This window comes from Aquarana catesbeiana, linkage group LG05 (assembly GCF_042186555.1).
Source record: "Aquarana catesbeiana isolate 2022-GZ linkage group LG05, ASM4218655v1, whole genome shotgun sequence".
Lineage (NCBI taxonomy): Eukaryota > Metazoa > Chordata > Amphibia > Anura > Ranidae > Aquarana > Aquarana catesbeiana.
The window spans coordinates 145,445,449-145,468,144 of record NC_133328.1 but is presented as its reverse complement, the minus strand read 5'-3'; the positions used below and the strand labels follow the sequence as shown (position 1 = coordinate 145,468,144).

Here is a 22,696-nt window from a genome sequence, read left to right as displayed (position 1 = left end):
TATTTTAATCAAATAGTTTTTGAGGTTTAAGAAAAAAGAAAAACATAACCCCACCACAAAAACCCACCCATCCCTTGGGCACCCCAAAAACTGGATGGCCCTTACAAAAACAAAACAGTTATTAATTAAAGGTAACATTTGCTGGTACAAGAAAATCATTTTAATGAAATAATTTGAAGTAGTATTTATACAAAATATGCAATGTATTAAACGAAAACAGTATTTTCTATCACAATTTTGTCAATTTCTGTGCTTTATTGAAAGTCTGTGTCCAAATGAAGGCCCCAAATGTGCCTAAGCAATGTTAAAATCATTTTAATGTGCATATCGCTTTAAACATAGGATTTGGCAGAGGATATATAATGAATCACTAACCTAATGTAAGCATGCAAGAAATAAGAGGTATAACTCTCTGTGGGGTTGATTTACTAAAACTGGAGCGTGCATGGTGAAGCTCTGCATGGTAGCCAATCAGCTTTTAACTTCAGCTTGTTTAATTAAGCTTAGAAAAAAAACAAACAATAAAACCTGGAAGCTGTTTGGTTTCTATTCAGAGCCGCACCAGATTTTGCACTCTCCAGTTTTAGTAAATCAACCCCTATATCGCCTTACTGTGCTGATGACTCAAAATGTTTAAACCCAGGAAGTCAGCAGTGGCAACCTACATATTTTGCATATAGCAGGTTTTTGTAAAGGCAGAACGAGGATACAAATAAATATGGGAGTTACATATAGGAGCTTAATATGTGTATAGGTACATAAAGCACTGTTATGATTTCTTCAGTCAGTAGTAAGTCTCACCAAGCTCTGGCTGCAAGTTTGATAAGTATTGAGGCATATTAAAACAAATGGGGGTTGGTGCTGCGCTGTTTAAAGGAGAACCAAGTAATGAGATCAAAAAAGAAGAAAAAAAAATACTGATAAAGGTAGCAGTACAAATAAAAATAGATGAACGGTGTAAACAATAACCACAGTGTGTGGTAAAGTGACTGATATCAAGGTGCAAAATGCAAGATAAATGTGGAGACACTATAATAATTCTTCTGTAATCAGATCAAAAATAGAAAATATGTACTGCTAAAGGTAGCAGTGGACATGCAAATTAATAAATAAATAAACAAAAATAGATCAATAATATAAACCGTATCCACGGTGGATAATAAAGTGACTGAATTCAATAATATTGAGATACTAGAATGCTTCTTCTGTAAATAAAATAAGTGCAGATATAAATGTGCAAAATGAACTGTGCTAAACAAGCAGACAGTCTCTCAGTGCAAAGTGCAAAATGAGTTTGTGCAAAACGGCAATAAAGTCCTTTCTTCTGTGTGCAAAGATCATCAAGGTGCAGACAAAAGGTGCCGAGGAATAATAAAATCCTCTTCATGCAAACACACACACTGGTAGGAATGGCCTCTTACCTTGCGGTAATGAGGTAACTGCATGTGTATACAAATCTGTAAGATTCACTTCTTCCTTCTACCATAGTGCTGGGCCACTATAGAGCTAGAAATGTCTTTGTCTCTCAGTGGATGCAAGGGAGATAGCAGAAAAGAGAAGGGGTCCAGATTGTGTAGTATTTTTAAATAAACGTAGCTTTTATTGATAGAAACAGTGAGGGTACTCGCATTCAATCACAAGATAATATACAGAACTCCACGAGCGGAGAGCTCGTCTCCCAGCGTCAATACAGGTACCTTTCCATCCCTACGCGTGGCGTCACAGTCACTCGACTTCATCAGGGAGGGAATGCTTACTTTTGTTTCAGCTGAATGACTAGTAGTAAAGCTTAGGGTGAGGATGTTTGCCCCAGAGCGGTATTGCTCATGGTTTTGTGGATTGACATGTAGACTGTTTTAGGTTGTAATTAAAAAGGTTGCCCCAACATTTCATATTCCTGATATGTGCCTGCTGTACCATGCACTTTTATGAAAAAGTATCCTGTTCTCTTTGTTTTGCTTTCCTTGTGTTAGGTCCCTAGTGTTCCCACCAGTCCCTCTGCTTTCACATGAAAAACTGACCACACTAGGCATTACAGCACAGTGTGGTCAAGTTTCTGCCACTGCTGGCAACTCGGCCTGCTCTCCTCCAATGATCAGACTTGTGCTAACATGCCAACCATTCACCCCCCTCCCCCCCCTCGCACAGCCATTGACTGGGAAGACCAGTGTGCTGCTGTTTTTCCACCCCTAGCTTACTGAGCTCCTTATGCAGTTTTACAAGGTAAGGGTTCACATATGCTTTAAAAGTGTTCATTTCTGCTCTTTGACTTCTCACTGATATGTTGTGTCTTCTGCAGCTTCCAAATTACAAGAATTTTAAAGGTACTCTTCAGGAGATAGGCCAGAACCAATATGCTGTGAGCGGAGAGATCTTTGTGCTTGACCGGAACACTATTGAAATCACAGAACTCCCAGTCAGGACGTGGACTCAGGTATGAGACACTACCTAGCATGTGGCAATGGCTGAGTACCAATTTTGGCATGTTCATTTATCTAAATAAATGAGACGATTGTGAGACACACGGCTATGCTTTGGAATGCTACATTCAGCAGTCACATAAATCCAGGTAATTACCTATGAGTATATATATATTATTAGAAATGGTAATGTTGTGTGTTATCTGTTCATAGGTGTACAAAGAACAAGTTTTGGAGCCTATGCTTAATGGGACAGAGAAAAACCCAGCTCTGATCAATGATTACAAGGAGTACCACACTGATACAACTGTGAAATTTGTTGTCAAAATGACAGAAGAAAAGCTAGCTCAGGCAGAAGCTGCTGGATTACACAAAGTGTTTAAACTTCAGACTAGCCTTACATGCAATTCTATGGTAAGCATTCATAATGGAATCTGTAACAAACTCATTAACGCAGTAAGATTTCCATTACAGTTTTTTGGTTTTGTTTTAGTATGGCTGAAAAAGCATTATTGTGCAGGCTCATCTTGCAAATACTTGAGTATCCAGAGCCAAAACATTCTATTTTTTTTCTTTCATTTTTGGAAAAAGTGGGGAGGGTTTAGAACCCCTGTCAGATGAGCAGTATTTAATGGAAATATCGGCCTAAAGTGAAAGTTGACTGGGGTCCACAATCTTCTGAAACTCCTTACTGGTCTTTGCCTCACAATTAGCAGACCACTACTGAGACAGGAAGTAGGGAGACAAGCTCAGCATTTACAGGAAATGGTTTTGAGATGGGTTTATACTTAAGGTAACCACTTTGTTTATGGATTTTGTTTTTCATCATTAGGCTAAATTGGCTTAGGCCTGTGACAAATTTACTTTATTGCTAGATTAGTATCCTTCTTTCTATGTAGTATAGAAGACTAATGTTGGTGAATGCTTACTCTGTGTTCCTTTTTTTAATTAATAATTTATTACTTATTCAGACCTAATAGTCCTATTTACTTTTCATTTCTTAACCCCAAGAAATGAAGGGTCTATAATTGTTGTTATAGGTGTGTTTTAACCACTTGAGCCCCGGACCATTATGCTGCCTAAGGACCAGAGGTCTTTTTCCAATTTGGCACTGCGTCGCTTTAACTGCTAATTGCGCGGTCATGCAATGCTGTACCCAAACGAAATTTGCGTCCTTTTCTTCCCACAAATAGAGCTTTCTTTTGATGGTATTTGATCACCTCTGCGGTTTTTATTTTTTGCGCTATAAACGGAAAAAGACCGAAAATTTTGAAAAAAAATGATATTTTCTACTTTTTGTTATAAAAAAAATCCAATAAACTAAATTTTAGTCATACATTTAGGCCAAAATGTATTCGGCCACATGTCTTTGGTAAAAAAAATGTCAATAAGCGTATATTTATTGGTTTACGCAAAAGTTATAGCGTCTACAAACTAGGGTACATTTTCTGTAATTTACACAGCTTTTAGTTTATGACTGCCTATGTCATTTCTTGAGGTGCTAAAATGGCAGGACAGTACAAAACCCCCCCAAGTGACCCCATTTTGGAAAGTAGACACCCCAAGGAAATTGCTGAGAGGCATGTTGAACCCATTGAATATTTATTTTTTTTGTCCCAAGTGATTGAATAATGACAAAAAAAAAAAAAAAAATATTTACAAAAAGTTGTCACTAAATGATATATTGCTCACACAGGCCATGGGCCTATGTGGAATTGCACCCCAAAATACATTCAGCTGCTTCTCCTGAGTATGGGGATACCACATGTGTGGTACTTTTTGGGAGCCTAGCCGCGTACGGGGCCCCGAAAACCAATCACCACCTTCAGGATTTCTAAGGGTGTAAATTTTTGATTTTACTCCTCACTACCTATCACAGTTTCGGAGGCCATGGAATGCCCAGGTGGCACAAAACCCCCCAAAATGACCCCATTTTGGAAAGTAGACACCCCAAGCTATTTGCTGAGAGGCATATTGAGTCCATGGAATATTTTATATTTTGACACAAGTTGTGGGAAAGTGACACTTTTTTTTTTTTTTTTTTTGCATAAAGTTGTCACTAAATGATATATTGCTCACACAGGCCATGGGCATATGTGGAATTGCACCCCAAAATACATTTAGCTGCTTCTCCTGAGTATGGGGATACCACATGTGTGGGACTTTTTGGGAGCCTAGCCGCGTACGGGACCCCGAAAACCAATCACCGCCTTCAGGATTTCTAAGGGTGAAAATTTTTGATTTCACTCTTCACTGCCTATCACAGTTTCGGAGGCCATGGAATGCCCAGGTGGCACAAAACCCCCCCAAATGACCCCATTTTGGAAAGTAGACACCCCAAGCTATTTGCTGAGAGGCATGATGAGTATTTTGCAGCTCTCATTTGTTTTTGAAAATGAAGAAAGACAAGAAAAAACATTTTTTTTTTTCTTTTTTCAATTTTCAAAACTTTGTGACAAAAAGTGAGGTCTGCAAAATACTCACTATACCTCTCAGCAAATAGCTTGGGGTGTCTACTTTCCAAAATGGGGTCATTTGGGGGGGGTTTGTGCCACCTGGGCTTTCCATGGCCTCCGAAACTGTGATAGGCAGTGAAGAGTGAAATCAAAAATTCACGCCCTTAGAAAGCCTGAAGGCGGTGCTTGGTTTTCGGGGTCCCGTACGTGGCTAGGCTCCCAAAAAGTCTCACACATGTGGTATCCCCGTACTCAGGAGAAGCAGCAGAATGTATTTTGGGGTGTAATTTCACATATTCCCATGGCATGTTTGAGCAATATAACATTTAGTGACAACTTTGTGCAAAAAAAAAAAAAAAATGTGTCTCTTTCCCGCATCTTGTGTCGCAATATAAAATATTCCATGGACTCGACATGCCTCTCAGCAAATAGCTTGGGGTGTCTACTTTCCAAAATGGGGTCATTTGGGGGGGTTTTGAACTGTCCTGGCATTTTATGCACAACATTTAGAAGCTTATGTCACACATCACCCACTCTTCTAACCACTTGAAGACAAAGCCCTTTCTGACACTTATTGTTTACATGAAAAAGTTATTTTTTTTTTGCAAAAAAATTACTTTGAACCCCCAAACATTATATATTTTTTTAAAGCAAATGCCCTACAGATTAAAATGGTGGGTGTTTCATTTTTTTTTTTCACACAGTATTTGCGCAGCGATTTTTCAAACGCATTTTTTGGGGAAAAAACACACTTTTTTAAATTTTAATGCACTAAAACACACTATATTGCCCAAATGTTTGATGAAATAAAAAAGATGATCTTAGGCCGAGTACATGGATACCAAACATGACATGCTTTAAAATTGCGCACAAACGTGCACTGGCAACAAAATAAATACATTTTTAAAAGCCTTTACAGGTTACCACTTTAGATCTACAGAGGAGGTCTACTGCAAAAATTACTGCCCTCGATCTGACCTTCGCGGTGATACCTCACATGCATGGTGCAATTGCTGTTTACGTTTGACGACAGACCGCCGATTGCGTTCGCCTTAGCGCGAGAGCAGGGGGCGACAGGGGTGCTTTTTTTTTTTTTTTTTTTTTTTTTTTTTTTTTTTTTTTCTTTATTATTTTTCTGCTTTTTTTATCTTATTTTTAAACTGTTCCTTTCATATTTTTTTTTTTTAATCATTTTTATTGTTATCTCGGGGAATGTAAATATCCCCTATGATAGCAATAGGTAGTGACAGGTACTCTTTTTTGAAAAAATTGGGGTCTATTAGACCCTAGATCTCTCCTCTGCCCTCAAAGCATCTGACCACACCAAGATCGGTGTGATAAAATGCTTCCCCAATTTCCCAATGGCGCTATTTACATCCGGCGAAATCTAAGTCATAAAATGCTCGTAGCTTCCGGTTTCTTAGGCCATAGAGATGTTTGGAGCCACTCTGGTCTCTGATCAGCTCTATGGTCAGCTGGCTGAATCACCGGCTGCATTCTCAGGTTCCCTGTTGAGACAGGAGAGCCAGAGAAAAACGCGGAAGACGGTGGGGGGGGGGGGCATTCCCTCCCACGGCTTGTAAAAGCAGTCTAGAGGCTAATTAGCCGCTAGGATTGCTTTTACATGAAAGCCGACCGCTGGCTGAAAAGAATGATACCAAGATGATACCTAAACCTGCAGGCATCATTCTGGTATAACCACTCAAAGTTGTGAATGGCGTACCTGAAGACAAAAAAATGGTTAACAATAAAGCACAGTAAACGGTAAAGTATAAAAAATTGCATACCTGAAAAAGCAAACATGATAAAACATAATAACAATAAAACATTGCAGAATAGAATACAGTAAAAAAGAGCAGAACAATAGAGAGAGAATAGAGAGAGAGAGAACAATAAAACGACAACTATTTTTTTTTATTTTATATATATATATTTTTTTTGACACTTTTTTTGTAACTAACTTTTGTAACTGTAACCGGTTCCAGGTTCGGGTCTCTCAAAATGCGATGGCATCTTGGGAGACCCTGTGAAAGTGTGCCTAGTCTGTGCAATGCTGTACCCTACGCTAATACTCAACTAGTGAATGGTAGCGTTCAAAACATTCACCAATGCAAAGACCAGGATTGTCAGGACAGGAGGGACAATAATAGCGGGTGTCACGCCTATATCCGCGCTTCCTGCAGACACAACATCTTTTTTGGGGGGGTTCGTTGGGTAGGGGTACTCGGGAGGACATAAAGAAAATGCCTCTCATGCAGCCGACTGCATTTGATTGGGGATGTGAATGGGGGAAGTACGGGCGCTGCAGAAGTGGTGGGTTCCCAATTAGGATTGGCGAATGCAGCAGGAAGGGCACTATGGACACGACGGGCCTGTGTTTGTCTTCTTGGTGGCAGCGGGACACTACTTGTGCTTGTCACCTCACCAGCTTGAACTGCACTTATGGGACTCGCCACGTCACCAAGTGTTGCTGCAGTGCTGGTTTGACTACGACCGGGGTGTACTACGCCGCTGGTGCTTGCCAGTTCACCAAAACGCTACCAAAAAAACTGTTAGCGATCGCAGGGATCAAGGCCTGACTCTGCGAACGCTGCAGTTATGTGTTTAGTGTTTTGTAAGTGTCAGTGATCGATCGATACTGCACTTGGGTGGGCTGGGCTGGGCCGGGCGGAGGGGCAAAACGCAGGTGCTAGCAGGTATCTGGGCTGATCCCGCTAACACTGCGTTTTTGGGAACCCTAAACTGCTGGGGACGCTAGTATAGATCTGATCGGATCAGATATTGATCCGTTCAGATACTATACCACTAAGGGAGGTGTACGCTGCGTGGGTGGGTGTTAGCGGTACTGGCGCTAACCCGACGCTGCCTGGGGCTGGTGCTTGCCAGTTCACCAAAACGCTACCAAAAAAACTGTTAGCGATCGCAGGGATCAGGCCTGACTCTGCGAACGCTGCAGTTATGCGTTTAGTGTTTTGTAAGGGACAGTGATCGATCGATACTGCACTTGGGTGGGCCGGGCCGGGCGGAGGGGCAAAACGCAGGTGCTAGCAGGTATCTGGGCTGATCCCGCTAACACTGCGTTTTTGGGAACCCTAAACTGCTGGGGACGCTAGTATAGATCTGATCGGATCAGATATTGATCAGATACTATACCACTAAGGGAGGTGTACGGTGCGTGCATGGGTGTTAGCGCTACTGGCGCTAACCTGACGCTGCCTGGTGCTTGCTTGCCAGTTCACCAAAATGCTACCAAAAAAACTGTTAGCGATCGCAGGGATCAGGCCTGACTCTGCGAACGCTGCAGTTATGCGTTTAGTGTTTTGTAAGTGACAGCGATCGATCGATACTGCACTTGGGTGGGCCGGGCGGAGGGGCAAAACGCAGGTGCTAGCGGGTATCTGGGCTGATCCCGCTAACACTGCGTTTTTGGGAACCCTAAACTGCTGGGGACGCTAGTATAGATCTGATCGGATCAGATATTGATCCGATCAGATACTATACCACTAAGGGAGGCGTATGCTGCGTGCGTGGGTGTTAGCGGTACTGGCGCTAATCTGACGCTGCCTGGGGCGACGCATATCACCGCCGGGCGATCAGGGGGCTAAACCTTTATTCGGTAATAAACGGCGGGTGCCCTGACACTATAAAAAATAAACGAACTAACCAGCGTCAACCGTAACGTTTATACGGTGATCAGTGGTGAAAGGGTTAACTAGGGGGCAATCAAGGGGTTAAAACATTTATTAGATAGTATATGGGGGTCCCTGACACTATAAAACGCTGACGGCGAACCTAAATATTTACGTCCCTAACTAGCGTCACCAGTGACACTAATACAGCGATCAGAAAAATGATCGCTTAGCAACACTGGTGACAGGGGGTGATCAAGGGGTTAAAACTTTATTAGGGGGGGTTAGGGGGGTATCCTAGACCTAAAGGGGGGTAATACTAACTGTCCCAACACTGTAACTGTCACAAACTGACACTATGCAGTAATCAGAAAGAAAAAAAAAAAAAAAAAAACCTGCTGGTGTCAGTTTGTGACAGGGGGGGGGTGATTGGGGGGCGATCGGGGGGGGGATCGGGGTGTTTTGTATGCCTGGCATGTTCTACTGTGTGTGTAGTGTGTTGTGCACTTACATTGATGTCTTCTCCCCTCGGCGCTGGAACGGAATACCGAGCTGAGGGGAGATGACATCATTTCCTTTGCTGCTGTTTAGCATACAGCAGCAAAGGAATGTTCCCATTGGCCGGCGGCGATCGCGAGGGGGGGGCCACGAACGGATGGCCTCCCCCTCATCTCGGATCGCCGGGGAACAGAACGGGACCGCCTCGGGCGGCGGGGGGGGGTCCGATCGGACCCCCCACCCGCGGAAGGCAAATCACGTACATGTACGTGATTTTGCCTGCCCGTGCCGCTTTGCCGACGTAAATCGGCGTTAGGCGGTCCTTAAGTGGTTAAATGATAGAGACTGAATATCAACCAAAAATCCAGAAAAAAACATGATATAAAAATTGAGTTGCAGTTCAGTGAGTAAAATGAGTATTTTATCCCTTACCAACTAACTATCATTCTGGTTCCCACAAACTGGCTACAGTATGTGCTCATGTGGTACACATATTAGTCCTGTCAATTTAGGAAGGTGCTCCTAACGACAACTCGTTATGTGTATAGGACATCTGTCCACAGAATCTTTCTTCCATTCAAACCTCACTATCATGGGCAAGACCTAAAAGCTTTTAAAGGACGTCAGGGACAAGATTGTAGACCTGCACAAGGCGGGATTGGGGCTACCTGATCATCAGCAAGAAGCTTGTTGAGATGGAGACGACTGTTGGAGTGATTATTCGCAAATGGAAGAAATACAAAATAACCATCTATCACCCTCGGTCTAGAGCTCCATGCAAGATTTCACCTCATAAAGTAAGGATGATCATTACAGAAGTGAGGGATCAGCCCAGAACTACATGGGAGGAGCTTGTGAATGATCTCAAGGAAGTTGGGACCATAGTCCCCACTAAGCGATTGGTAACACAATACGCCAGAGATTGAAATCCTGCAGCACCCCCTCCTTGAGAAGGCACATGTGCAGCCTGTCTGAAGTTTGCCAATAAATATCTAAATGATTCAGAGAAGAATTGGGAGAAAGTGCTGTGGTTAGATGAGACAAAATTGGGCTCTTTGGAATTAACTTGCCGCGCTTGAAGGAAGAAAGATGATGACTGTGACCCTAAGAACACCATCCCTACTGTCAAGCATTGAGGCTGACACATTATGGTACAGGCCGACTTTGCCGCATTGAGAGGCCAATGGAGGGGACCATGTATTGTAAAATCTTGGATGAGAACTTTCTTCCCTCAGCCAGAACACTGAAGATGGGTCGTGGATGGTCTTCCAGCATGACAATGACCCAATATAAACCGCCAAGGCAAGAAAGGAGTGGCTCATGAAGAAGTACATTAAGGTCATGGCGTGGCCTAGCCAGTCTTCAGACCTTAATCCTGTCAAATTTATGAAGGGAGCGGAAAATTCGAGTTGCCTAGCGACACCCAAGAAACCTTAAGGATTTCGAGAAGATCTTTAAAGGAGTGGACCAAAATCCCTCCTGAGATGTGTGCAAACCTGGTAACCGACTACAAGAAACCTTTTACCTCTGTGTTTGCCAACAAGGGTTTCTCTACTAAGGCTACTTTCACACTGAGGCGGTTTTCAGGTCTTTTAACACTAGAAATAGCCTCTGAAAAGCACCTGAAAACCTCCTCCCATTCTTTGCAGTGTGTCTTTTCACACTGGGGCGGTGCGCTTGTGGTACATTATGAAAAGTCCTGCAAGCAGCATCTTTGGGGTGGGTTAGAAGCGCTTTAAATGGCACTCTCAAAATGACACGGGCAGCACTTCGGAAGCACTGCAAAACTTGACTTGTTTTTAATGTAAAAAACGCCTCGCTGGGGGCTGAAAAAGCGCAGCGAAAATGAGCATTGCTTTAGTGTTAAAGGCACAGGCGCTTCAGTGTGAAAGTAGCCTAAGTCTTGTTTTGCTTGGGGTTCAAATACTTATTTTACTCACTGAGTTGCAACAAGATGTGTATCGTATTTATTTTTTTTTTTTCTGCATTTTTGGTTGATATTCTGTCGCTATCATTTAAAATGCACCTATGATTAAAAAAAAAATAATAATCATTTTTTTTTCTATCTATCTAAAAAGCATTTTATAAATTATTATTGGTGTCCGTTTGAGTCAGTGTCAGGATAAAAAAAGAAAAAAGCAAAATGCTTTGGGCCGTACTGCGGGCACAAACAACACACACATAAGTGGTATTGTTGCGACCGTCAGGAGTTGGGGATGTTATTTTGGGTGGTTTGTTGGTGTTAGGCTGTGCTGGCGGCAAGAAAAATACATCTAAATTTAAAAATTTATATATATATATATATATATATATATATATATATATATATATATATATATATATATATAATTTTTTTTTATTTTGGGCCAGTTTTCCTTTGATCATGGGGAAAAAATGTAGGAGATATCCATTACCATTTACCACTAAATAAAAGCCCAATTTGGCGTGAAAAAAAAAAAGTATAATCGAACTTGGATACATAAGTAATTGCGTTGATATGTATAGTTTTACTAACACATGTCAAAGTTGCAGAATTGTGCTCAGGCAGTAAAATTTGTTTAACCCTCCATCATGAACAGGTTAAAGTACAATTATCCTTATCTCTACAGGTACTGTTTGATCACATGGGATGTCTGAAGAAATATGAGACTGTACAAGACATTCTGAAGGAATTCTTTGATCTTAGATTACATTACTATAGTCTGCGCAAAGATTGGTTAACTGGAATGCTGGGTGCAGAGTCTGCCAAACTCAACAACCAAGCAAGATTTATTCTTGAGAAGATCCAAGGAAAAATCACAATAGGTAAGAGTACTCTGGTTGTGGTTAAATTCTGCACCTCTACACTATGCTATTAAAAATGTTGGTTGTTTTCAATATATTTTTAATACTGCAAAGCCTTCTGTAATTATGCCCTATTAAGTATATCTCTACATGGTTGTTTTTAGAGCCTGTTCATTTTGTAATCTACTTTTTGAAGCAACTATATAAAAAAAAAAAAAAGTTTGAAAATAAATACTTATTGTGCTGATGCAGCAAAGGACATTCTGATTGGTTGTTTTGGGATAGTACATATTAGATTTGCATCTTTTTTTCTTTGTAATCCTTAGTGAATGCATGTGACACATTCAATATTTTTCAAAACCGATATTTTTTTCTTCACCTGTGCTGTGATAACCTGTATGTTTTCCTATCTAGAAAACAAAACAAAGAGAGAACTCATTCAGATGTTGGTGCAGAAGGGTTTTGAATCAGACCCCGTGAAGGCTTGGAAGGAAGCACAAGAAAAGGTACACCATTTTTGTAAGCACACCAAATTAAGAGCTTATTTCATGTTAGCTGTACCTAGGGTGGCACATGCATTGATATTCTTTCCATTTTCTCATAGGCTGCAGAAGAGGATGATCTTCAGGATTTAAATGACAGTGGTTCCACAAACTCAGGCTCTGTATCAGGGCCTGATTTTAACTATATTCTCAATATGTCTCTCTGGAGCCTGTCCAAGGAGAAGGTGGATGAGCTCCTTAAGCAGAGAGACGTGAAGGTATGATTATTATATGTACTAGGTCAACTGGCATGTCACACTGATTGCTTATAACACCTTTTGGAAAAACCTTAAAGGCATAGCCCACCTTGTGAATAAAAAAATAAATGCACCCACATTAATGAAAGAAACTGTGCCTTTATTAATTTTTTTACAATGAGTCAGCAAAGCATTGCAACTGTGATTGGTGCACCATAGGTGCAATGCACAGGCTATTCCAGACTGTTCCTCATCCCCAGATGACTACCAAGGTTACAGAGCTGAAATTCAGTTATGGGGTTGAAGGACGTGACCTCACTGCACTTGTGCTCCATTTAGATCTAGGAGTCCCTCTGCCACAGTGGCAAGTGTGACGTGTAATCTTCCCATTTAGGGCCCTTTCACACTGGGGCGGTGCGCTGGAACGACGGGAAAAAAAGTCCTGCCAGCAGCATCTTTGGAGCGGTGTATACATCGCTCCTTCCCTGCTCCTGCCCATTGAAATCAGTGGGGCAGCGCGGCTAAACCGCGGTGGTTTTTAACCCTTTCTCGCCCGCTAGCGTGGCCGAATAGGAACAACAATAGCGGCGCTTTACCGCCGACCCCGCCCCAGTGTGAAATGGGCCTTAAAGATCCTTTGAATAGACCTGTGAATGAATGATGCAGCTCACCTAAGTAAGTCATGGTAAATTCAAATGAAGAGTGCTTCCAGGAGAACCACATAAGCGGGAGAGCTAGTTTGCAAGCGATCGGCTGGGTCATGTCACCATGTTTCATGTTACACACTAAACATGGGTGTAACATGAAATATGGTTAGAAAGGTAGATTGTTTATTTAACGGATTGCCGACCAGCCGCCGCAGTTATACTGCGGCAAGTTGGCTCGGTTGCACGAATCCCTGTCCTGGTACGGTGGTCCATGCACTAGCTTTAGCCGGTGTGTGCTCGCCGCCGGTGGCGCGCACGACCGGGAGGCAGAACAGGGATCTTATAAACAAACAAGGTGGATCCCTGTTTTGAGAGAGATCAGCTGTTCCTAGTGATCAGGAACAGAGATCTCTCTCTCCTCCCAGTCAGTCCGTCCCCCTGACAGAACACACGATGAGGGAACACAGTTAACCCCTTGATCACCACTAGTGTTAACCCCTTCAGTGCCAGTGCCATTTATACAGTAATTACTGTATTGGTGTCACTGGCCGCTAAAAAGTGTCACTTAAGGTCAGATTTGTGCACCGCAATGTCGCAGTCCCGCTAAAAATCTCAGATCGCCACCATTACTAGTAAAAACAATTAAAAAAATTAAAAGTTCCTAAATCTTTCCCCTATTTTGTAGACGCTATAGTTTTTACGCAAAAAAAATTAATCAAGCGATTTTTGGCGATTTTTAATTTTTTTTATTTTTTACCAAAAATACGTAGCAGAATAAATATTGACTTATGATGAATAAGTTTTTTTTTTTATATATATATATATATATATATATATATATATATATATATATATATATATATATATATATATATATATATATTTTTTGGATATGTATTATAGCAGAAGGTAAAAAATATTGTTTTTTTTTTTATTGTTTATATCGCAAAAAATAAAAACCACAGAGGTGATCAAATACCACCAAAAGAAAACTCTATTTGTGGGAAAAAAAGGACATACATTTTGCTTGGGTACAGTGTCGCACGACCACACAATTGTCAGTTAAAGCGACACAGTGCCGTATCGCAAAAAATGACCCAGTTATTAAGGGGTAAATCCTTCCGGGGCTGAAGTGGTTTAAAGGCCCATTCACTGCATTACAGATTGATGGAGGTTTTCGTGCAAAAGCAAAAAACAAAATGTCTGCATCATGGCACGTTGCCTTTCTTTTTAATGTATGTTGCATTTGGTAAAATCTGAAGTGTATTTCCAGCCTTTCACTTGTATTGTTCTGTTTCTTTTGTAGCAGGATTGTAAAGCTGATATTTGTTGTTAAAAAAAAACATAGTTACCATTATACTGATCTTTTTCAAAGTCTCCTATACTTCTAATGATTGGTATCTCTATCCCATAAGGTGCAGCAAAACTTCTCTGGTTAAGTATTGATATGCTTAGGCTTTGAAGACAAACAGGAATCTGTCTCAGAAACTTCTCACATCAATATTTTTATTTTGTAAATTATATACTTGCAATGAAGTGCAAGGTGGCGTTCTTTTGTTTGTTTTTAGTTTTCGCATCCCTATAGACTGGAATTCAAGGAATACCTTTTGGTTTGAGGGAGAGCCCCAGATGAAAACTCTGGGGGGTGGCCACCTACCCATTTATAGATATTGTATGTAAAGATGAAAGGAAAACAGTTATAGGCCTATTTCCCTTGGTGTTTTGATGCTGTACTGCATAGCATCTCTTAAATATACCATTCTAATTCACAAAATTATTAGTTCATGTATCATACTGAGAAAAAAGAGCTGCAGATAGGCCAGTAGGCTCTGAGAGTGAATTCATATGATTACAGAATGTTGTTTTTTTTAACCTGTGTTTCAGGGAAAAGAGCTGAATGAATTGAAGAAAAAATCTGCATCAGACCTGTGGAAGGAGGACTTGGCAGCTTTCATTGAAGAGCTTGATGTGGGTTTTCATTTTTCTGTGCCTTGTGAGAAAATTAAAATTGAACACCACTAATTTTTTTTTCTATTGGGTGAAGTAAAGCAGAGTTGTGTCCCTTTTTGGTCATTGCTATTCTCCCTGATTGGTGGGAAATCAACTGATGTGCAGCGATGTCAGTTTGTGCGGTTTTAAGCATCCCAAATAACTAAATTGTGTGTGTATCTATGTATATATGCAGTGCTGGGACAAGGTCATCTAGAGCCCAGGTCAAACATGCCCCCCTGCCCCACCCTCTCCGAGATGTATTTGCATTCTGTAACGCAAAAATCCCCCCTCCCTTCCCATTAAAAAAACAAAACAAAAAAGCACCAATCTGCATGCTTTTTCCCATAAACATAATTTCTCCTCCTCCCAGTACAAGCCCACCCGTTGCTAAAAATTCTACCCTAGAACAAATCCCCACAACCATTTCTATTAGCACTGGAGCCTGTGAACACCAACCAGCAAGTGTCAGAAGCAGATGAATACGTTTTATGGAGGAGTGTTAAAAATATGGTAGTTTTGCTCTTGCCCATAGGAAGAGAGTGACATCTTATTAGAGGTAGAGTGAATACTTTGTCCCATTCCATATTTTCCAACTTGTAATTCCTGTTCCCACTTTGAAAGGAGTTGGGTTGGGTCTGGGTATGACTCTTTCTGCAAAATCTGGTATAGCTGTGAAAAGGTATGGTCAGGCTTGGAAGATTGGGATAACAAAGTTTAATATCAGTATAAGGTTGTGTGAGAGAGTCGAAGGACCATGTGCCCAAATATTGTTGCAATTGAGTATACTATAACCGTGTACTTGATGAGTTGTGAGATATTGGCAGAATCCTGGAAAGGGTGAGAAGGCCCTGAAGGGTATGGGAGATATATATATATATTGAATATATGAGAGAGAAGAGTAAAACACAAAATTGGATTTGTTTCCAAAGAATAAAAATAAAGTGCTTATAGCTAAAGAAAGACACATACAAAGGACTGTTAGAATGTAGTACATAGCAAACTATTGCTTCTGTCACTTAAATAATGTTTCTTCTTATTTTCTTTATATATCCTTAGAGAGTGGAAGCGCAGGAAAGGGAGGACGTCGCAGCCGGCTTTGCAAGCAAAGCAGTAAAAGGCAAAGTAGGGAAACCAAAAATGAAGAGGCTGCAGCTGGAAGAGACCTTGCCTTCAATGTATGGCAGAAGGATCGAGCCTCAGATTACTGCAATGAAGGCTGATGTCAGCAAAAAGTTGCTCAAGAAGAAGAAGGTGAGCCTGCTCCCTTTAACCAAATGCACACCACGCACCACTTTTTTTAATTCTTTATTTATAGTTGCATGTTAGGATTTCACAGAATGACAAGGTGTTAATATTTGACGTTCAGAATGGATACATACTGTATATCTTTAATCTTGTAAATAATCCTAGATTGTTATACATTGCTATAATTTGTGGGAAGTATCAACTATCACAATTTGGTCCCTTAGAAGCAATGCACAATTTTAAGTCACAGTTAAACAATTGACACCAGCCAGTAGCTAAATGTTCCTTCTGTGCTTAAATTGCCTTTTGGCAATACATAAGGTAGTTTTATTTTCTCATTTGCAGGGAGAAATGGATTCTTTAGCGATAAAACTGGAATTTGATGATGAGTTTGGCTCTACTCCAGCAGAGGGCGGTGAAGACTCTCAGACTACTACTCCAGTGAAGCCAGTAAAGCCCAAGCGAGAGAGGAAAGAGAGAGAACCTGGTATGCAAGAATATCCAAATATTGTCAAAAGCTTGAAGCTAGGTTAGGCTTGAAGCTACATCTACACAAAGCAAGAACATTGATTACTGAAACAATAAGTGACCGACTCTGCTAGAAATTGCAGACTAGCTGTTGTATCTTTTACCAGCTCGTTCACACAATCATTGAAATGTATAAAATGCTTACAGTGCAGTTTACATGTAGGTGATTGAATGAAAGTCATTATATATATAGAAGCACCATTTTAAAATAGAATGCCGGATAATAAATTATTAAATTAGGAAATGTGAAGAACAGTGATGATGTGTATTAACCCATAGCAAAAAGATATCCAAAGTAATTTGTTTTCCATGGAATACTTAAAGCTTGCCTTGTTCAAAAAGCCTGATCATTTTACTAACACTGGGATATAGTCTGTACATGTCATTTAATGTTTTAGAAAGGGTGTTTGGTTCAGGGTAAAAGGCGATAACAGGAATCTGATGGTATATCACAAATGATCCAACCGTTCTTATTGTCCTCGATATTCAGCCTTTTCCAGCTGCTGCTTTTGACATATTCATTTGTAATGTTAGTCACTGGTCTCCACCCCCCCCCCCCAAACACATACACCCACCAAATTTTTTATTTTTTTTAATATTGACATGTTTAAATGCTTAACCTATTTATTTTCCTGTGACTTTTTTATTAGACTATAATACAGCTATTAAGTCGAATACAGCTTTGTGGTTATAACAAAGTAATTTTTTTTTTTTTTTTGTAGGATCTCGAGCCAAAAGGAACTCTCTTACTCCAAAAACACCTATTAAGAAAGGAAAAAAGAGGAACCCCTGGTCAGAGGATGAGTCCAAGTCAGACAGTGATTTGGAAGAGGCAGAAGTGACAGAACCCGTGGTCATTCCCCGGGATTCCTCATTAAGAAGAGCAGCTGGTGAGCTTAATGTTTTAACTTTGTTCAACACTTACTAGTTTGATAGATACTTATTTCTCAATGATCCAACGTTTATTCATTCTGTGAAATACCTGCAACTAGAACATTGTGTTTATTATTGGTGAAAGTATGCAGTCACTGAACAGACAATTTATAGTTAGTTTTCTGATGGTTAAAATCCCCCTTTGTGCTCCCCAGTTCTTGCATATCTCGGGTATAGAAAAATGCTCTGATGTATTTTCTGAAGCAATGCAGCTAATAGGTTGCCTGAAACTTTGTGAACATAACATGGGATTTATAGGCCCCAGTAGGATGATATAAAAGTCCATAGGTATCTGTTATAGTCCCTTGTAAATCCAAATGTTTATGCACTAGTGGCAGCCTTACAGAGAGTGAGCCAGCTCTGGTGAATCAAGAGGAAACAAGAAGAGTAAGCGTCTTCTAAGTGCAACAAGTTTAGTTTATTAAGTCAAAGGGTTAAGAACACTCACAAGAGGTAAGATCAATACATGCTCATCATAGGTAAGCACCGTTTTAGGCCATCCGGTCCATAGGAGCTGCTGGTGGTGGTGAGGTTGTCGGATCTAGCAGGGGAAGTCGAGGGCGCTGGCTTGTGTCCCAGGAATGCCACTCATCGATCCGAAATGCAAATATGTAGAAAATTAGACCTTAAAGGGGTTGTAAAGGCAGAAGGTTTTTTATTTTAATGCATTGTATGCATTAAGCTAAAAAGCCTTCTGTGTGCAGCGGCCCCCCTAATACCTGAGGTCCCTCTCTGTCCAGCGATGTCCACGAGTGTCTCAGCCATCCGCGATTCTCCCTCCCTGATTGGCTGTGACACAGCAGCGGCGCCATTGGCTCCCGCTGTGGTCAATCAAATTCAGCTAGCCAGTCGGGAGAGAGGGGGTGGGACCGGGTCGGGGCTCTGTGTCTCTATGGACACGGGGAGCTGTGACTCCCTGTGTCCATAGAGACACGGGGGGTCACAGCTGCTTGCAGGAGGGAGGGGCCAGGATCACAGTAGAGGAGGATCCAGGCTGCTCTGTGCAGATCCATTGCAACAGAGCAGGTAAGTATAACATGTTTGTTATTTTTATAGGAAAAAAAATAAGCCTTTACAACCACTAAGGGTCCCGATTATAAAATGGAAGAAAGAACCATAAGGGCCCCCATTCAAATCAACCTTAGCAAGTCCATCTAACAGAGAAGGACGACACTGCTCCTTCTCTGTTGGATGGCATGCGGTCATGCCACTCTTCTTGTTTCCTTATCTTGCTTGAAACTTTGGCATCTCTACCAATACAGTTGTGTTAGTAGTGGAGCAAATCTTTCCTATACTACCTTAGGACATCAAACTAAATCACAGCCCATGAGGGGAGGAGCAATTTCTGCCTGTTTTCCTTGTGTCCCTTCTCATAGAGGCAGTACTTGCATCTTTAGGATCTCTGGTGTCTTCAATAAGCATTTGAAGAAAGTGTCTTTACTAAGGTGTTACCAGTGTTTTACATTTAACAGTGTAATTTCATGAGATAATTTACAAGGGCGTGTTTAGGGGCGGACTTAGGGGCAGGGTAGGGGTTGGGTGGGGCAACTGGTGGCGATTAACTCTTAAGGCCTGGCTAGTGGCTCAGGACTTGAAATTTTGAGCCCTGTCTTTAGCATTTGCACAGGCACAACTGCGTTATCACTGCATTGTTTTGTAATATGAATATCTGCCATGATCGTCAGCTCCATCTAGTGCCCATAATGCATTGTTTTTGTTTTTCTTGAAGTCTGTGACAGACCTAGCCAGGATAGAGGCTTTTGGAGGGGACTGAATGCAAGCCTCTTGCCGACCGATTATGGGCCCTGGCATTTGGGGGAATGGTGCTTTTTGTGAGCTGTATACCTGGGGACCCTTGAGGTGGTATTACTTTGGATTTGGGTCCTTGTCCCCCAGGACACACAGACTCTGGGGACCCTGTGTGTGCCATATGGGAAATGGTGACTTGGAGGGTATGTCTTGGATTGCTTAAAATGGGGCAGTCTACTCCTACTATAGTTTGTTGGTGACTAGGCTGAGGGGGGGGGATCACTGTTTGTATTGTGAGAATACTACTGTGTGAAGCTCGGTGACCACATGTCTCTTCTGAAAGGTCATTTCTCTTAGTCACCTAGGCTGGATAAAGGATTAGATAATTAGCTCATGTTAATTAGGTTAGGTTTTAGTCATCATGCTGTATATATTTGTGTGAGATCTCAAATAAAAGGTTAGTCCATGTTAGCAGTGAAACAAGTGTTGCCTTGTTTTGTGCTTGGGAGCAGTTGGAATATCTGATATCTGTATCCAGACTGGGAGGAAGTGGTATACTGACGGAAACACTCAAGCGGAGTATGGGACATTCCGTGACACAGTCATTCAGAGAATACTGCATTATGGCCACTAGATGGAGCCGACAACCATAGAAGATAATCATATTACAAACAATATGGTGATAATTTGTTGTACTTTTGTGAATACTGAAGACATTTGCTTGGCACGTTTTTTAGAAGGACACCCCGTGATGTCATGAACAAAAAGCAAAATACAGCCCAGGATGCTTGTTTCCACTACAGTAGAGGCATTAGTGCACTATGAGGGTGAAGAAAGTATAGACCCTGATCTGCTGTAATTCTCTGCTTATTCTGTATAGCACATGGAAAGGATCAGTGTGAATATAAGTTTAATTTGTGCAGTTGTGTAAACTTTCCTATTTTGGCTGCATGTCATCATGGAATGTATTCATGCATTTTCCTGTTCTCAACAGCTGAAAGACCCAAGTACACATTTGACTTCTCAGAAGAGGAAGAAGCAGATGATGATGAAACTCCTGCTACCAACAATGAGTTAGACGATTTTAAGCCCCAATCATCCCCGGTTCCAAATAATAGAAATGACGACGATGCCCATTCTGACAGCCCAGAAAAGGATGAATATGATTTCTCTTCTATCAAATCATCCACAGAGTATGTAACTTCCATTATTACGATTCTGTTAGCAGACTTAGATTGATTTGCTGTTGTACCTATCCAACCTCTCTGGTCTCTCACCTACAGAAAGACATCAGAAACTCCGAAGAAAAAACAAGCTGACATATTTTCTTCTTCGTTATCTAAAAAAGTGCAGAATGGTAATTTACTTTTTATTGTTCTTTTATCAAACAATTTGTTTAATTGTGGTTTTAAAATAGTAACCGCCGCCCTTTTTTCTTTTTTCCTTAGAAGATAGCTCTAAGTTTAATAGTGGCGATGATGATGATGATGACGATGATGAACCCTTCTCCTCAAAATACAGCTTCAAATCTACTGATAAAACATCCAGCAAACCTACAGCAAAGAAAGGTAAAGATAAGTTGCAAAAGTCAGATACTGCTTTGAACCAAAGGAGGACTCGTGTGAACCTGTGACTTCATGACAGTCTTAAAGCTGAAATTTAAGCTGCTCATCTTTTACCTCCTCTGTTTCCTCCTTTCTCTCCTCATCAGTATGCCAATAACATTTTTAAATAAGACTTCTCTGTTTTCATTACATACAGTGGGTAAAATAAGTATTAAACATGTCACCATTTTTCAAGGTAAATATATTTCTGATGGTGCTATTGACATGAAATTTTAACCACAGGTCAGTAACAGCCCATGCAATCCATACATGCAAAGAAACCAAAACAAGTTCCGAAATTAAGTTATGTGTAATAAAATTGAATGACACAGGGAAAAAGTATTGAACACGTGAAGAAAGGGAGGTGCAAAAATGCACAGAAAGCCAAGACACCAGCTGAAATCGATCAGTAATTAGAAAGCATCCTGCCCCTTCTCAGTCCAAATTAATATCAGCTGGTTCAGCCTATAAAAAGGTGTATCATTACCAAGGTATCACACAAGAAACCTCTCGTGATGTCGTGATGGGTAAAAGCATAGAGCTCTCTCAAGACCTTCGTAACCTTATTGATGCAAAACATACTGATGGCTTTGGTTACAAAAGTGTTTCCAAACTGCTGAATGTTCCAGTGGGCACTGTTGGGGCCATAATCCGTAAGTGGAAAAAACATAAAAAAAACAGTGCTCCTCGCAAGATTTCTGACAAAGAAGTGAAAAGAATAAGAGTTGTTCAAGAGCTAAGGACCATTTGTGGAGAGCTTCAGAAAGACCTTGAATTACTTACAATTGTAAGTAAAGCTATGTACTCAACCGCCATGGCCTGTATGTATGCTCACCACGCAAGACTCCATTGCTGAATAAAAAGCATTTGAAGCTTGTTTAAAGTAAAGTAAAATACTCGGAGAATATAGTCTGGTCAGATGAGACCAAAATTGAACACTTTGGATGCCATAATACACACCATGTTTGGAGGTCAAACAGCACTGCACATCACCACAAAAACACCATACCAGCAGGGAAGTTTGGAGGTGGGAACATAATGGTGTGGGGCTGTTTTTCAGCATATGCTACTGGCGAACTTCATATCGTTGAAGGATGAATGGAAAAATGTACCAAGACATTTTGATAAAAATCTGCTGCCATCTACCTAGATGGTGAAGATGAAACGAGGGTGGACATTTCAGCAAAACAATGATCCCAAACACAAAGCCATGGAAATTCAGTTGGTTTCAAAGAAAGAAAATAAAGCTGCTAGAATGGCCCAGGCAATCACCTGACTTGAATCCAATAGAAAATCTATGGAAAGAACTAAAGATCAGAGTTCATAGTAGAGGCCCACAGAACCTTCAAGATTTGAGGACTGTTTGTGTGGAAGAATGGGCCAAAATTACACCTGGGCAATGCATGCGGATAGTTTCTCCATACGGGTGGTGTCTTGAAGCTGTAATTAACAACAAAGGATTTTGTACGAAA

The 22,696-nt window shown here is 40.9% G+C and overlaps 1 protein-coding gene across 1 annotated transcript in view; it reads left to right on the top strand.

The window, feature by feature from the left end:
* Nucleotides 1-22,696, top strand: part of TOP2B (DNA topoisomerase II beta) — a gene marked incomplete in the record, with an annotated part of 144,007 nt that overhangs the window by 101,811 nt on the left and 19,500 nt on the right. Inside the window, 12 exon segments of the mRNA XM_073630261.1 lie at nt 2,300-2,434; nt 2,634-2,834; nt 11,613-11,808; nt 12,202-12,293; nt 12,392-12,547; nt 15,058-15,141; nt 16,222-16,416; nt 16,756-16,897; nt 17,661-17,828; nt 20,615-20,813; nt 20,904-20,977; nt 21,069-21,188. Coding sequence (XP_073486362.1) covers nt 2,300-2,434; nt 2,634-2,834; nt 11,613-11,808; nt 12,202-12,293; nt 12,392-12,547; nt 15,058-15,141; nt 16,222-16,416; nt 16,756-16,897; nt 17,661-17,828; nt 20,615-20,813; nt 20,904-20,977; nt 21,069-21,188 — 1,762 coding nt within the window.